This window comes from Vipera ursinii (genome assembly GCF_947247035.1).
Source record: "Vipera ursinii genome assembly, chromosome: 1".
NCBI classification, from domain to species: domain Eukaryota; kingdom Metazoa; phylum Chordata; class Lepidosauria; order Squamata; family Viperidae; genus Vipera; species Vipera ursinii.
In genome coordinates, this window is record NC_139512.1 from 343,082,521 (window position 1) to 343,096,973 (window position 14,453).

At 42.9% G+C, this 14,453-nt stretch overlaps 1 protein-coding gene across 3 annotated transcripts in view; it reads right to left on the bottom strand.

The window, feature by feature from the left end:
• The window catches only part of ANKFY1 (ankyrin repeat and FYVE domain containing 1), a 75,318-nt gene that overhangs the window by 6,192 nt on the left and 54,673 nt on the right, over nt 1–14,453 (bottom strand). For all 3 annotated transcript variants that reach the window (XM_083379505.1, XM_083379506.1, XM_083379504.1), the window contains 9 exons: nt 13,619–13,772; nt 11,413–11,581; nt 10,006–10,124; nt 8,421–8,577; nt 7,376–7,576; nt 5,448–5,624; nt 3,803–3,950; nt 2,452–2,542; nt 1,735–1,859 (listed from right to left, as the gene is read on the bottom strand). In XM_083379505.1, coding sequence (XP_083235631.1) covers nt 1,735–1,859; nt 2,452–2,542; nt 3,803–3,950; nt 5,448–5,624; nt 7,376–7,576; nt 8,421–8,577; nt 10,006–10,124; nt 11,413–11,581; nt 13,619–13,772 — 1,341 coding nt within the window. The remainder of the gene's footprint in view (nt 1–1,734; nt 1,860–2,451; nt 2,543–3,802; nt 3,951–5,447; nt 5,625–7,375; nt 7,577–8,420; nt 8,578–10,005; nt 10,125–11,412; nt 11,582–13,618; nt 13,773–14,453) is intronic.

A 14,453-nucleotide genomic window follows, 5' to 3' on the forward strand; every position in this document is an offset into this window, starting at 1 on the left:
TATTTGGATCCCCTCATACCCAGTTCAAATGAAATCACCATTGTCAGTACTTCACTAACTCTAGAAAGGTTTCCCCAGTGAGTCACACAGCAGCAAACACTTTTTCTTAATTGAAGAGGGGGGGAAAAGAACACTGGCAGGTATTACTGGAAGTGATTAGGGCACTTAGTTGATATCAGTGCCTACTTTTTCTAGCCTGCAAAAAGATCTTTGACATGAGCCACCAGAGAGTTTAACACACCTGCACGTTGCACACTGTTGTGCTAATTTACACCTGCCCCAAATAACAGCTGCTACATACGCTAAATACAAGTGGGAATCTGGTAAATTCAGGGAGACCATTCCACTCTTAAGAAATGTAATAAATTGCTTTGATTATGTTAGTAAAGAAGGTGACAACTGTTTTTCCCCAACTGAAGGATACAGATACCATAAGCTGTCTTTTGTCCTCTCTTTCTAAAGAATGTATCTTCTGTAGCCACAGGAATTCTGTGAGAGATTAGGCTACACCCCGGGCGTCAAACTCGCCACATCACGTGACGTGCCGCGATGTATCACAACTCTTTTTGCACTGCTGGCAATGGGGTGGGCGTGGCTTTGGTATGATGAAACCAGCCCATGGGTTGGCAGTTTGACACCCCTGGGCTACACTGACAAAGTTTTATTAAGATATTTCCATAGCATACTTCAATTTGAATGTTCATAATGATCTACAGCCATGGTGGCAAACTATGGCACGCGTGCAACAGGTGGCACACAGAGCCCTCTCTGTGGGCACGCACAGTCGCCCCAATCCCGCTGTGTGCAAAAAAAAAAGGTTCAATCAATGTCAACTTCTCGTGGGGAAAAAAAGATCTCGCAAAGTTGGAATTGATTGAACTTTTTGGTCGCACCCAGTCTGCTGTTACCACTGTAGCTACGCCCACCCAATTGGCCACATCCACCCAGTGGGCCATGCCCACCCGGCACCCGACGATACATAACTGGGTTTGGGGTTGCAGTTTGGGCACTCGGTTTCTAAAAGGTTCGCCATCACTGGTCTACAGTACATACAGTTAGAGAGATGGAAGAGGATATGAAATCTCCAGTGCAAGAATCTGAATTAAAATATGGCCAATCTTTACACAAAGTTAGAACCAGAAGCAAATCACAACACTGGGGTGGAAACTGCAGAGGTGCACAATCCAGAGGTAAAATGTTTAAGGGGAAAACATTCTGGTAGCTCCCTGATCTTCTATGAGAAAGCAAGAAGCAAAAATGTTTCTATCATCTCACTGACATAATCTCATCCCTTTTGCCAAGATGGCAAGTTACTCTGTTGGGCTGGGAAGAAGCTAAAACACGTTCTCCGTCCTGGAGAAAAATTGTGGGAGCCATAGTTTTAACATGTGCAGGGAAGAGCAAATTTTGCTTTCAGCAAATCTTATGAATGGGCCAATTTCCCCAAACCAAATTCAATTCCTGTTGTACCCCAGAGCACAATTTGCCATCTTTTACGAAAGGGATCCTTAGGCAGCAATTAAAACACAAGAGGCTGAATCAAGGAAATGGTGGCACTCTGCGCTGTTGGGCAACAGCCTAAAACAAGTGTTTTTAAAACTTGGTCTTTTAAGATGTGTGGACATAACTCCCTGAATTCCCTAGGCAGCATGTTGACTGTGGAATTCTGGGAGTTGAAGTCCAGACATCTCAAAAGTTGACAAGTTTCAAAAACACTGGAATAAAAGTACTTACCCGTGTTTCCATCAGCATCTGGCTTGTCAAGTGGATATTCTGGCATACATTCCCGGAAAAAATCAAAGATCGTTGCTGCATTCTCTTTCCCATATTGCCCCAGGATGTGCATTGGGGACTGGCCTCTAGTAATGAGATGTTGATCATGTTACGTCCAGAGCAAATTCCAATGGCAATACAAGAAGCTTTCTCCTTTTCAAGTCGGAGGTCACTTTTTCACACACACATACATCTTTAAAGGCAGTTTGGTTAGATGTTATACACAATTATTTTTCAATGACGATTGCATGCTAAGTGCTCATACTCAAAAAAGGTTATTTCATCACCCTGAAGCAATTCTTTCTACTTTTCCTCCAGAGAAGCCTTACTAAGAAAGCCTTGTTACACATGGGTTACTTTTCCCAGTGGAATTGGGAAAACTCTGAAACAGTCTGAAAATCCAAGGTCAGATAAATTGATAGGAATGAAAATGTGGCAATCATGTGCAAGTGAAACACATACGCACAGATCTATTAAGAGCATAAGTTTGGAAACCTTCCTAAATTTGAAGCAACTTTAGTGGGTAAGGAAAAAGTACCACCCATCAAGAGATTTGTTTAGCCTTGATTTTGAAGCAAGGAGAAAAGCAACCCACTTCTAGATAGTTTTCAGTGCTAACCCCCCCCTTCCCCCTCCCTCCTCAAGCTAATGCAAAGATAAAAAGGCTGTTCTTCTTACCTGGCATTAATGGCTTCTGCATCTATATTACACTCTGTCAAAAGGACACGAATATTTGACAGACGACCATGCATGACCGCCAAGTGGAGAGCTAAATGTTGACAAGAAAAAGAAGGCAGGATTGAAACAGAACCTAAAGAAGATCTGTACATGATTTTCACTGGCACTTAAAAGCAAAGTTTGTATTTGGTATTATTTATTTATTCGGTATTATTATACTTGACGTATTTATTTAATGTGCAAGCTTATATGGCCATCTTTCTTATATCAAACCAAAATAAAGATAGGAAATCTTTTTCCCTGGGGAGCTGCTTTCAGTGGTAATGTTGGCGTGTCTCTGCTCTGCCTGGTATCAAAATCTTCCTTTATTGTTGTTTGTGTGGGAATATATAAAACAATGCTGGCAAAAATTAGCTTTTTTAGTTACCAGATTGCAGAGCTCCTCTATGGCTTCAAAAACTGGCCCAGGAACTGCAAACTATACACTACAAATAATTCCTGTTCATTGCTTTAAGAAGCAATGCCAGACTTAAAGTGTTAAGATGACAAGTTTTATTGCAGTTGCCGTACTGTCTTGGGATCCTATAAGGTGTACAGGTACTTCTCATATTACAACCATTCATTTGGCAACTGTTCAAAGTTATAATGACTTGCAACCAGTCCTCATGGCCATGTGATCAAAATTTGGGCACTTGGTAACCAGCATGTATTTACAAAGGGAGCACCCTGAGGTGATGTGATCCCCATTTCAGACCTTCCCAGCTGGTTTCCAACAAGCAAAGTTAATGGGGAAGCGGGATTCACTTAACAACTGTATGATTCACTTAACAACCACGGCAAAAAAAGTTCTAAAATCAGTCTCAACTCATTTAACCGCCTTGCTTATCAATAGAAATTGTAATCTCAACTGTAGTCATAGTTCAAGGGCAACCTGTACTCAAAATGTGTCTCGAGTATACCACATTGGGAAAGCCTAATTAGGAAAAGGCAGCCAAGTCAAGCAATCTCTTTTTTACTACTTTGGACTATCTGCACTAAGACTCGCCCACTCCAACTGAGAGAAGCGGCAGACATATATAATACTCCCTTCTCCTATTTTTTCCAAAGTTATCCAGCCTCCTTCCAGGCCTAAGGCGAGATTACAACTCAGTTTCCTGATGCCTTAACCACCAAACCAAACTGGTTCCAAGACCGCTGAAAGGGACCCAGAAGTGTATCCCTGAGCCCAAAAGGAGAACCATGCCACAAGAGAATGGAAGTGGCTTCTCAAGCCAAAGAAGTGCTCTGTTTAAGATGAGAGGGAAGTGAGCTTGGATAGTGAAGAATGAACACTGGAGTTCAAAAGACATACCATTGTTTTTATTTTCATCCACAGCAGCAAAGTCAATGCCATTCTCCAGAAGGACTGAGCAAATTGTGGGCAAGTCTTGCTGGGCTGCAAGATGGAGGGCAGTTTGGCGGTGCTTGTTCAACTCGTTGACTCTGGCACCTGCCAGCAGCTATGAGGAAGGGAACACATGAGGGAAAAAAAAGGGGGGGGTGATTGTTCCAGGAGCAATAAAATGTAGGTAGCAGACCATCTGGAAGAAAATCCATCTACTCCATTATTAATAATTCAATATCTTATTTACTATTAATGTGATACCAAGGCAGGCTACAGTGCACTAAAGCAATCAAAAGCTCACACGGCAGTCAACAGTATGAACCGTTCTGAAATCATGACAAATTGAAGCAATTTGGTAGAATGTCACTTGATTTTATACGATTTTGACTTTTTTTTAACAAAATCCTCTTTCCAGTCAAGTTTGACTGTGCATGATTTCAAGTATACGTCAAAGCAGTTTTCTTGACAATAGAGGGAAGTGGTTTATTATTCCATTCACCCAAGATGCATTTCAATTTTCTACAGCTTTGGGATTTTCTTTGCTCTCCCACCCAAATACTAGTCAAGCCTGACCCAGTTCATTTCCGGCTGCAGGAAAGGTCAACTAGGTGCTGTAAAATTAAAGGCTGCACAGGTAACTTTGAAGTAAAACATTGTTTCCGTTTCACAGCAGCCACATCTTAAGCAGATGCTTCTGTCTAACGGGGGGGGGGGAAGGTTGGAGAGGGTCCTTTTCTAGCATTTATAATTTGCAAGCTATATGACCTCATGAAGATGTTGATAAGTGAGCTTCCTTATCAACAGCATGGAAATGGTTTGCCTTTTTTTGCCTCTGGGAGGTGCTATGGTTCAGTGTTTGCTTGGTGCTCTCAAATCCAAGTACTAATGAGATGCTAATGTTGGTTAGCTGCTCGGTTATAGATTTCTGAAGTGCATCTGGCAAATCTTACGGAGTACAAAAGTTAAATGGGGGAATAAACATTGCCACCAGGTACCAACTCTGCCGTAAAAAAAGGCTCTGCCTTACCCAGTTGGGCCAGCTATTCCTGTGGAATCTTCTCCCCCCCTGAGGTGAAGCAACCTTACCACTTCTGAGCTTCAGATGATCCTTTAAGATCTGGTTATGTCAACAAGTCCAGGGAGCCCATGGGACAAATGAACCTGTCAAGTGGCTCCATTATTATTAACACCCCTTTCTTCTGTGATTGTGCTTGCTTTTCTGTTTTGATAATATTTAGTGCTTTTTATAATTAATAATGTCAGTGATTTTAAGTACTTATTCAATGAAATAATCCCAATTTATCAGTACCAAGGTTAAGAATGGAACTCTTAAGACTGAAAAGATATTTGCAAGACAAAGTTAGCCACTCAAGTCCTGCAAACGTCCTTTGCTCAATTGAAGCTACATAGAGGGAGCAGGTCAACAAGCATTAGATTATCCTAGGTCACTGCAGAAATGTTTCTGCTCTTCTATCTAATCTGCAGTAGTTGTTTACCTTGAGAAAAGAGTTACTTTGTTTACTATTTATCTTCTTCCTTCAAAAATTGTCTCAAAGACAAAAAAAAAGGCTCTCTTTCCCCTCATCAAAATTTGAAAATTTGCACTACATACCAGATTGCGCACAATAATTTCAGAGCCGGCCTGAACAGCAAGGTGTAATGGTGTCAGCTTGGAAGTGTCCTGGACTCTGGAATTCACATCTGCTTGGACACTGATCAAGAAGAGTACGCTTTCAATGTCTGAATTCTGAACGGCCAGATGGAGGAAATTCCGGCCTTTATTGTCCACCTAGCCAAACAAAATACCATTTTAAGTCAACCGAAATAATTTAATCCTTCTTCAGACATGATTTACCCAAGCGGTGAAGGTTAATGCTTTAGAATCCATTCCCTGTGTTTTCAATGTAACACTCAGCCTGCTAGCATATTCACAAATATTCAAACTGCCAGAAAAATTCTGGCACTATGAAGCCAATTGACTGCTTTCTTAAGTGCAAAAAAGTTAAAAGGGGATGAGGAAAAAAAAAAGAACATGAAGAAGTGGGATGCAAAAGGAGGAGTGTGCCATCTACTTCTATTATTCTTTTGGTTTTTGCTTCTGGTGTTTTTTTTTTGTAATATATCATCAGAACATCTCAGAAACTTAAGTTGTTTTTGAAGATAGCTCTTTTACTGAACAAGAGTTAATTAAGCACTTCTAGGGGGAAAAAAGCCTGAGATTTCTGAAACATTTGATGGGTAACCTGTGTTTCAGCTTGCTTTTGGCACCCCCACAGATAAGCCATATCTCTTAGCAAACCCAGAAAATTGCTACTTGAATAAAGGATGGGATTTCTGTTTCTTGTAAAGCTGATTTCACAACCTAAGCGACAACTGAGTGTCTTACGGTCAAAGAAAACAAAATAGTTTTTCACTCGGTGTCTGCAGAGATTTTCAGTCATTCAAGTGCTCTTTCAAAAAGCAACTGGACTTTGCTTTTTTTTTCCCTTGAAGACATTTTGCTTCTCACCCAAGAAGTTTTTTGGTCAGAGCTGAAGAAGCTTCTTGGTTGAGAAGCGTAACGTCTTCAAGGAAAAAAACAAAGTCCAGTTGCCTTTTGAAAAAGCACTTCTGGATAGTTTCCGGGGGGGGGGGGTGTTTCTCCTAAATGAGTCACTTGCTTACATACTGAATACTACCAAGCTGTGAAACTAACACTGGCATAGTGATAGAAACTCTGCAATGAGCAGAGTGCATAAAAGTGTTTCATAGAGCAGGGCTTTTCAACCTTTTCACCCATTGTACCACTTTTAGAATATGGCAACATCCAAGTACCAACAGTCGCCTAGCAAGGTGTCAAAAACTTGATGACCAAAAAAAAAAAAAAAAGGAAAAAAGTGATGAAGTACAGGTAGTTCTCGACTTACAACAGTTCGCTTAGTGACTGTTTGAAGTTACAGTGGCATTGAAAAAAGTGCCCCTACCCCCAAGCCACAGCCAAGCAAGATACCTGCCTGCCCACCTTAGCGGCGCTCTTCCTCCTGTCCGAGGTTTTCCTTGTTGTGAGCATTTCTGTTGAGGATTGGCAGCGGGGGTGGGGTGGGGTGGGGTGGGGGTGTTTGGCTTTTATTCCCCTCCCGCATCTGCTGGGTGGTTGCAGCAGGTTTTGGTCACTTCACATATCCCTGGGACACTGTGATCGTCGTAAATATGAATCGTTTGCCAAGCATCTGAATGTAAATCACAAGACCCTGGAGATGCTGCAACATTCCAGCTGACTGGAGCTTCTTCTGGGCTCAGAAGCACCAGGATCAGTGCCGAGCTCCAGCTGGAACCTGGCGCTGATCCTGGCTCTTCTGCTGAGCCCTGACAGCCCTGCAGCTCCAGCCGTCTCTCGCTCAAGTTTGTGCGGTGCTACTACCAGTTCAGCTCGTTCCCCTCCCCCGCTTCCACTTTTCTAGGATGCTTGCATACCACCTGCCAGGTGCCAATGTACCACAGGTGGTACCCGTACCACTGGTTAAAAAGCCCTGGTATAGAGAACACCCGGCTCTCTTCTACCTGCTCAGCAGCTCCAGGCTCTCGCCTGAGGATTGCTTCTGCTGCCTTGTTGTTCTTGTATGTCATAGCGCAGGCAAAGGGGGTCAACCCTTGTCGGTCCCTCAAGCTGAGCTGGATGGCAGAGTGCGAGATCATCATCTGGATAATGGTGTTGTGCTGGTTGATAATGGCAACGTGGATTGGGGTTTTTCCTTCCGCATCCTGCAAATACAAGTTTTAGTCAGTGGTGCAAAATAAATAGCCAGTGTCCACAGGGTCTGCCTTATGGGCAGATTGGCTAGATTCGCTAGGAATACCGACAATGGGTAAGAGAGGCAGAGGCTCTGAATATGAACAGACAGATGGGCAACTTGAGGTACTAAACCCATTCGGACTCCACTCCCCAAAGCCCTTTCAAAACTTCACAAGGCTCCTCCCATTTTGAGGCGGGAAACACATCAAAACTGCCATGTAAATTCTAAAAGAGACTTAACATCATTTTCAAAGTGCTAAAACAAACAAAACAGCATTTTCTTCTAAAGTCCAAAGAACTAGGAAATCCTAGGGGGTTTTTTGTATATGCACCACCACCATCGTGTTTATTGTTTCCACCCAATTCAGCCTCTTATCCGTAATCAAACCCAACTGTATATTTCTTATGTAACTTGAAACAAACAAGCATGTATCTATGAAGTAACAGAAATTGTAGCCTGTAAATGTGGTTATTTATTCTACTATTATACATCGGGGGGGAGGGGGGTTGGAATCACATATCCAAAAATAGCACAAAGAGCCACAGGAGAGTGAGACAAATGAGTCAATTTAACCTGTAGCCTCACCTAATTTAAAGGATGGAAAGGATTTAACTAGTTTCCAGACCTGATAAGCAAGCAAGGATGGATTTATAGGAAATGATAAACCGGAGCACAATGTCGAACCAGAATGTTTTCATAGCAACTGTCCACAAGGAAAGATTCAAAGAGCGGATGCAAAGAAATTAGCATACCAGAAGTGAAACATAAGGGCTGCCAGCAGAAGCTGAACTGTGATAACTTTTCTCACATACCTGTGCATTTACATTGGCACCAAACTCCAAAAGGCATTGTACTGTTTCTTCAAGTCCCCAGCAAGCTGCCAAGTGCAATGGCGTCTGCCTATCATGAGCCTCCTCATCACCTTCTCCATTGGCACCTGGCTGCCTTGGGCTGTTCACATCACAGCCACTGGGAAGAAAGTAGTATTGAAAGGTCAGCCTGAACCATCCAAAACTCCAGACTGTAAAAAAAATGGAACCTGCTCCTTATGGAGGAAAGTTAAAATGATATCCACCAGTCCTCAAATGGGAAGAGAACTGTTACCTGCATAAAATGTCATGCTCCCATTAGTGACCTCTATCCTATTATTGCATCACATCAACCAATTATAATGTCGGAAACGACTAGCACACATGTGCGGGGGAACCTTTACCTTTTTTATTTAGAAAGTACAGGCGTCTTTAAAGATAGAGAGATGGCTTCCAACCAAGCTTCACCAGCTACCAGGAGAACCTCCAGCAATAACTCTCCTTAACTAGGTGATACGCTTTTTTTTTGGCTTGTGTTTAGCATTATTCTGAAACAGTGTTAAACCTCCTTCCCAAAAAACAATTGATCAACAGATCATTCTGTTCCTTTTGAACGTGAGTTTAATGCTATTACTGAAAAGCACTAAAGCGGTGGCTCAGTGGGTTAGGACGCTGAGCTTGTCGATCAGAAGGTCGGCAGTTTGGCGGGTCGAATCCCGAGTGCCGCGTAGCAGAGTGAGTGCCTGTTACTCGTCCCAGCTTCTGCCAACCTAGCAGTTCGAAAGCACGTAAAAATGCAAGTAGAAAAATAGGGACCACTACGGTGGGAAGGTAACAGCGTTCCGTGCGCCTTTGGTGTCTAGTCATGCCGGCCACATGGCCACGGAGACGTCCTTGGACAAGCGCTGGCTCTTCTTCGGCTTTGAAACGGAGATGAGCACCGGCCCCTAGAGTCAGAAACGACTAGCACGCATGTGCGGGAGAACCTTTACCTTTACTTACTAAAGCCATGGCCTGAAAAATAGCCTGAGTAGCAGCTGATGGGCATTGAGAGAGCTGTGCTTTCTCTCTCTTAATACACTGAGTAACTTACTCTCCTGCAGCACTACTAGTTAGCTGCTGTTCAGGCTGATCCAAGTTTCCAAGCTGGGGATCTACTCAACAGCCTGGGAGACAGCAGGGAGAGAGCTGTTTGAAAGCACTGGACTCTTCTACCACCAAAGCAAAATGGCCCTGCAAAACAGTGCCCATATCACTCTAAAAGAGGTAGTCTGCAACTTGTGACTGTTCAATGTTGCGACGGACTTATCTGGGAATACTTACCAACCAGTTCTGAAGTTCCAACAGCCACCCTGTCATGTGACTGCAGGTAAGGTGCTTGGCAGTCCATTTATAGCAGTTCAGTCTCCCATGGTCACACAATTGTGTTCTATGACAGTTTTGCTGAAAACCGGCGTTTACTTTGGTTTTCAGCAAAACCAGCCCATAGCAAACCAAGAACGGTTGGATTTATATAATAGTCGTATAAAATCACACCCATAAAAATCTGCAAATTTTTGTACTTATAGGGTTTGTTTTTTTTCCTGACCTGCGGATCAAGAAGCAAGCAATCTGTTCGCTGTTCTCATCAATGGCCCGGTGCAGCAGCGTCTGTAAACAACCACTTGGTCCTGGGCCCCAGCAAGTTGCATCACAGCCATGCCTTACCTGCAAGCAAGAGGTAAAGAAATTCACTCAATGTATGAAAATCAGACTTTTTTTTTTAATCTGGAGAAGTGACTTCTGGAATGAAAAGCAGACATCTTTATACCATCATCTGCCTTTCTTATATGTATACATAGACAGAGAGTATGAGGGCTGTTCAACCTGGAAAATTGCATTTATTTATTTGCTCTCTATTAAAATGCTTTCCTGAACTTAGGCAGAAAAAAATCAAATGCACAGGTATAGAATAGGCGATACCTGGCTCAACAGTAGTAACTGTGAGACAGATTTAGGTGTTCTAATGAACCACCATTAAGCATGAGCCAGTAGTATGCTTCAGCTGCCAAAAAAGCCAATGCAGTCCTAGGCTGCATCAACAGAGGATAGCATCAAGATCATGAGAAATAATAGTACCACTTTATACCTCACTAGTGAGGCTACACTTAGAATACTGTTTACAATTCTGGTCATCATGATACAGTAAAGATTCTGAGACCCTATATAGCAAGCAAAGAAAAGCAACAAAGATGATGGGGGGGGTCTGGAGTCTAAATCATATGGTGAAGAGTTGAGGGAGCTAGGAATGTCTAGTCCCGTGGTGGCAAACCTATGGCACGTGCGCCACAGGTGGCACGCAGAGCCCTCTCTGTGGGCACGCGTGCCATCACCCCAGTCCTAGGCCTTCAGCTGGGTTTTATAACTCCTTTTTGCTTTAGGCCTCCACCACCGTGTGCAAAAAAAAGGTTCAATCAATCAATCAATTTCAACTTCTCATGGGAAAAAAAAAGATCTCGCAAAGTTGGAATTGATTGATTGAACTTTTTTGTCCCACCCAGTCTTCCGTTACCACCGCAGCCACACCCACCCAATAGGCCACGCCCACCCAATGGGCCACATCCACCCAATGGGCAATGCCCACCCGATGATACATAAGTGGGTTTTGGGTTGCCATTTGGGCACTCAGTCTCTAAAAGGTTCGCCATCACTGGTCTAGCCTATCAAAGAGAAGGATTAGAGTGAATACGATAATAGTCTTCCGGTACGTGAGAGGCTGTCACATAGAAGAGGGGATTGACTTATCCTCCAAAGCATCAGAAGGCAAGACCAGAACTAATGGGTGGAAGCATGTTAAAGAGAGATGCAACCTAGAAGGAAGGATTTTCTGACAATGAGAATAATCAGTGGAACAACTTGCCTCCTGGAGGTGTTAGTGCTCCATTGCTGGAGGTTTTTCAAAATATTTAAGATTGTAACACGTATTCTTAATTTGATCGGTTCAATTCCCTCTTACCAGGGTTGAAGCAATATCTTCCAGATTATTTTCAAGAGCAAGCCAGAGGGGAGGGTTCCCCTTCTCATCCGGCACAGACATGTCTGCTCCTCTAGTGCAGATTGCATCAACTACCAAGGGCAACTGGTTTTTGATAGCTAATTGAAGGGCTGTCTCACCATCTTGAGTCCTGCAATAAAGGCAATATAAAATCTATTTCTTAGATCTTTACATCTGGCAGGAAATCTTTACTACTCAACGCTTGGTTAATATAATCACCGTTCCACCCCTTAATTGGCTTTCCCTCTGGGATCACAAACAAGAGTTTATTAAAACAAGAGTTTATTAAAAAGTGCAGAACTGCACTTTTGTAGTGATGCAGAAGGGGGGAAATTATTGTACGGGTTAGGAGCAAGGAGTAATCACATTAAATAACTCTTTAATTAGACCTTATCCTTTTATTGGGAGATGACTTTCAAAACCTTTCAAAAGCCTGGTAAATATTTTGCTCTCAAAACAGTGGCAGACCCCATCAAAGAATGTGTAATGAGTTCTCCTCATTGTCTAAAAAGCAGTAAAAAAAAGTTAAACATTAAATTCTCCATGTTTTTTATAATTATCATTTTGACTAGGTCAGGGGTAGGCAACCTCGGCTCTTTTATGACTCGTGGACTTCAACTCCCAGAATTCTTGAGCCAGCTCAGGAATTCTGGGAGTTGAAGTCCACGAGTCATAAAAGAGCCGAGGTTGCCTACCCCTGGACTAGGTAGTTTGGAGAACATGCATGGAGAACTATTGTATATTTGCTGTTCTTGAAAATGAAAGGTCCATCTGCCCACACTAACTGCTCTATAAAGAATGAGTTGTGCTCCCAGATTTCATACACATTCCTGCCTGTCCACCACGAATTACCCAAGGCCTTTGCAACAGACAGTGCCAGAGATTAAACGTGGAGCCTTCTTCAATTAAAACAAGTGCTAACCCTAATCTTTAGTTAATTCTGTATTTTATATTGAAATTCTAGTTAAAAATTCTTTGTATCTCTTGCCTGAGCAGGAGACCTAGATTCCTAGTCCTGGCCTGTAGTGTTTTGTCTCTTGGCATGTAAGAACTAACTCAATAATGCATACATCCCTACAAATTTTCAATGGGGAACAAAAGAAATAGTATATCCATTGGACTACCTTAATAACCTAAGCATATTTTTAAAAAACAAAAACAAAACAACTTTCTGGCAAAAAGCCGCTTCTGGAAAATTCTGGCTTGTGTAATATTATTGTCTCAGTTACTGAATCTCTCGATGAAAACAAAAAATATGCATTCACAGCTACAAAAAATAACACCATTTTAAAAGCACTTTTAAGGAGCCTTGGTGGAGCAGTGGGCTAATGCCTCCTTAAGTAACACCAGCTGCCTGCAATTAGTGCAGGTTCGCATCCCACCAGTCTCAAGGTTGACTCAGCCTTCCATCCTTCCGAGGTAGGTAAACTGAGGACCCAGATTGTTAGGGGCTAAAAGCTGACTTTGTAATAATGCCGCTTGGGGTGTGTGTGAAAGCCCTAATAAGCAGGCATATACATAGAATGAAGGCTACTGCTAAGCTTGTAAGCCGCCCTGAGTCTTCGGAGAAGGGCGGGATATAAATGGAATTAAAATTTTTTTAAAAAAATGAGCCCCTCCCAGAATGACTTAATGTCCAGGGCATGAAGAGAGCCAAAAGTTTCAAGTCAGCTATGACAGTTCCCCAACCTTTCTGGCTTGGCAGCCCAGAAGGAAAGGGACCAACAGAAAAATGTGCACAATGGCAGTGCTAACATGTGCACCCATGTGCAAGTGGGCTGCACACATCCATGGCACACGCGCTGGCGCCTGCACAAATGGACTGCTGGCGCCCGTGTGACACTGGTAACAGTGCTAGCGCCCCCACGCATGCACAAATGGGGTTGCTAGTGCCCGCACGGCAGTGCTACTGTGAGCAGAGCGGGGCTCGCCAGCTATTCCCAGGGCCTGGTGGCCAATAGGCCGTGGCCTGGTACTGGGCCACAGACCATAGGTTGGGGACCCCTGAGTTATGAAAAATGCTTTGATATTTAACCAGCAGGCAATTAATTTAACAAAATGAGTTCTTGGGCTGGTTCCCCTCAGATACTTGGAGCCCAAAAACTGAATTCTGAAAACCTGCCAGGAGTTTCTTGCAAATACAGAAGTAATAACTGCTTCTTATTACCTGGCGCTGATATTGGCTTGATGCTCCAGGAGGAACAGGGCACTCTTGCTATCCTGTCTCTGTATCGCCATGTGTAGCAGAGTCTGTCCGTCTGACATCGTGTCATTGATGGAGGCCCCAGAGCCCAGGAGCTGAGCTGCGATCGTGTGCATACCTAATGAGAAAAGGGGCAATGTATATATGCATTTATGATATTTTTAATCTTGTTCCTTTTTTCTAAGATAGCTTCCCAGTCCAGGTTTTCAAGAATGTTCTAAGATGTACTTTACTTGCTAGCTATTTTTATTATTTTAAATTCAGCAACAGCCCAGAACCCTCCAGATGTTTAGGGATACATGATAGCTAGATTTTGCATGCTCAAGCTCAGCTTACCTAAAAAGTACAGAATTAGCAGATTATTTTGCACCTAAGACCTAAATTCACATATAGATCCTGTTAGCTCTCTAGATGCCTCTAGATCACGGCTCCCCAACCCCTGGACTGTGGACCGCTACCGAGCTGCCGTAGTGAGGGGGAGAGTGTGTGAAGCTTCATTTGCACATGCACAGTATTTAGGTTGCATACCCAAAAACATTCCACCTGCTGCCACTGAAGCTGCCGCTGCTGTCAGTCTACAGAACTGAAAAAGTTGAGGACCCCTGCTCTAGATGCTCCCAAAAGCTGCCACTGAATTTTAATTTTTAAGAGGAAACTTTTGTGTGTGTGTAAAATCATGAACTGTATTTAATTGAAATTTTAATGAAATTTAAATGAAAACAATTTTTGTTTCTATCCTGGTAGCCTCCTCCTTTTTTGGCCCTGATCTCATCAGCTTTTTAGGATGTATTCTTGCCCC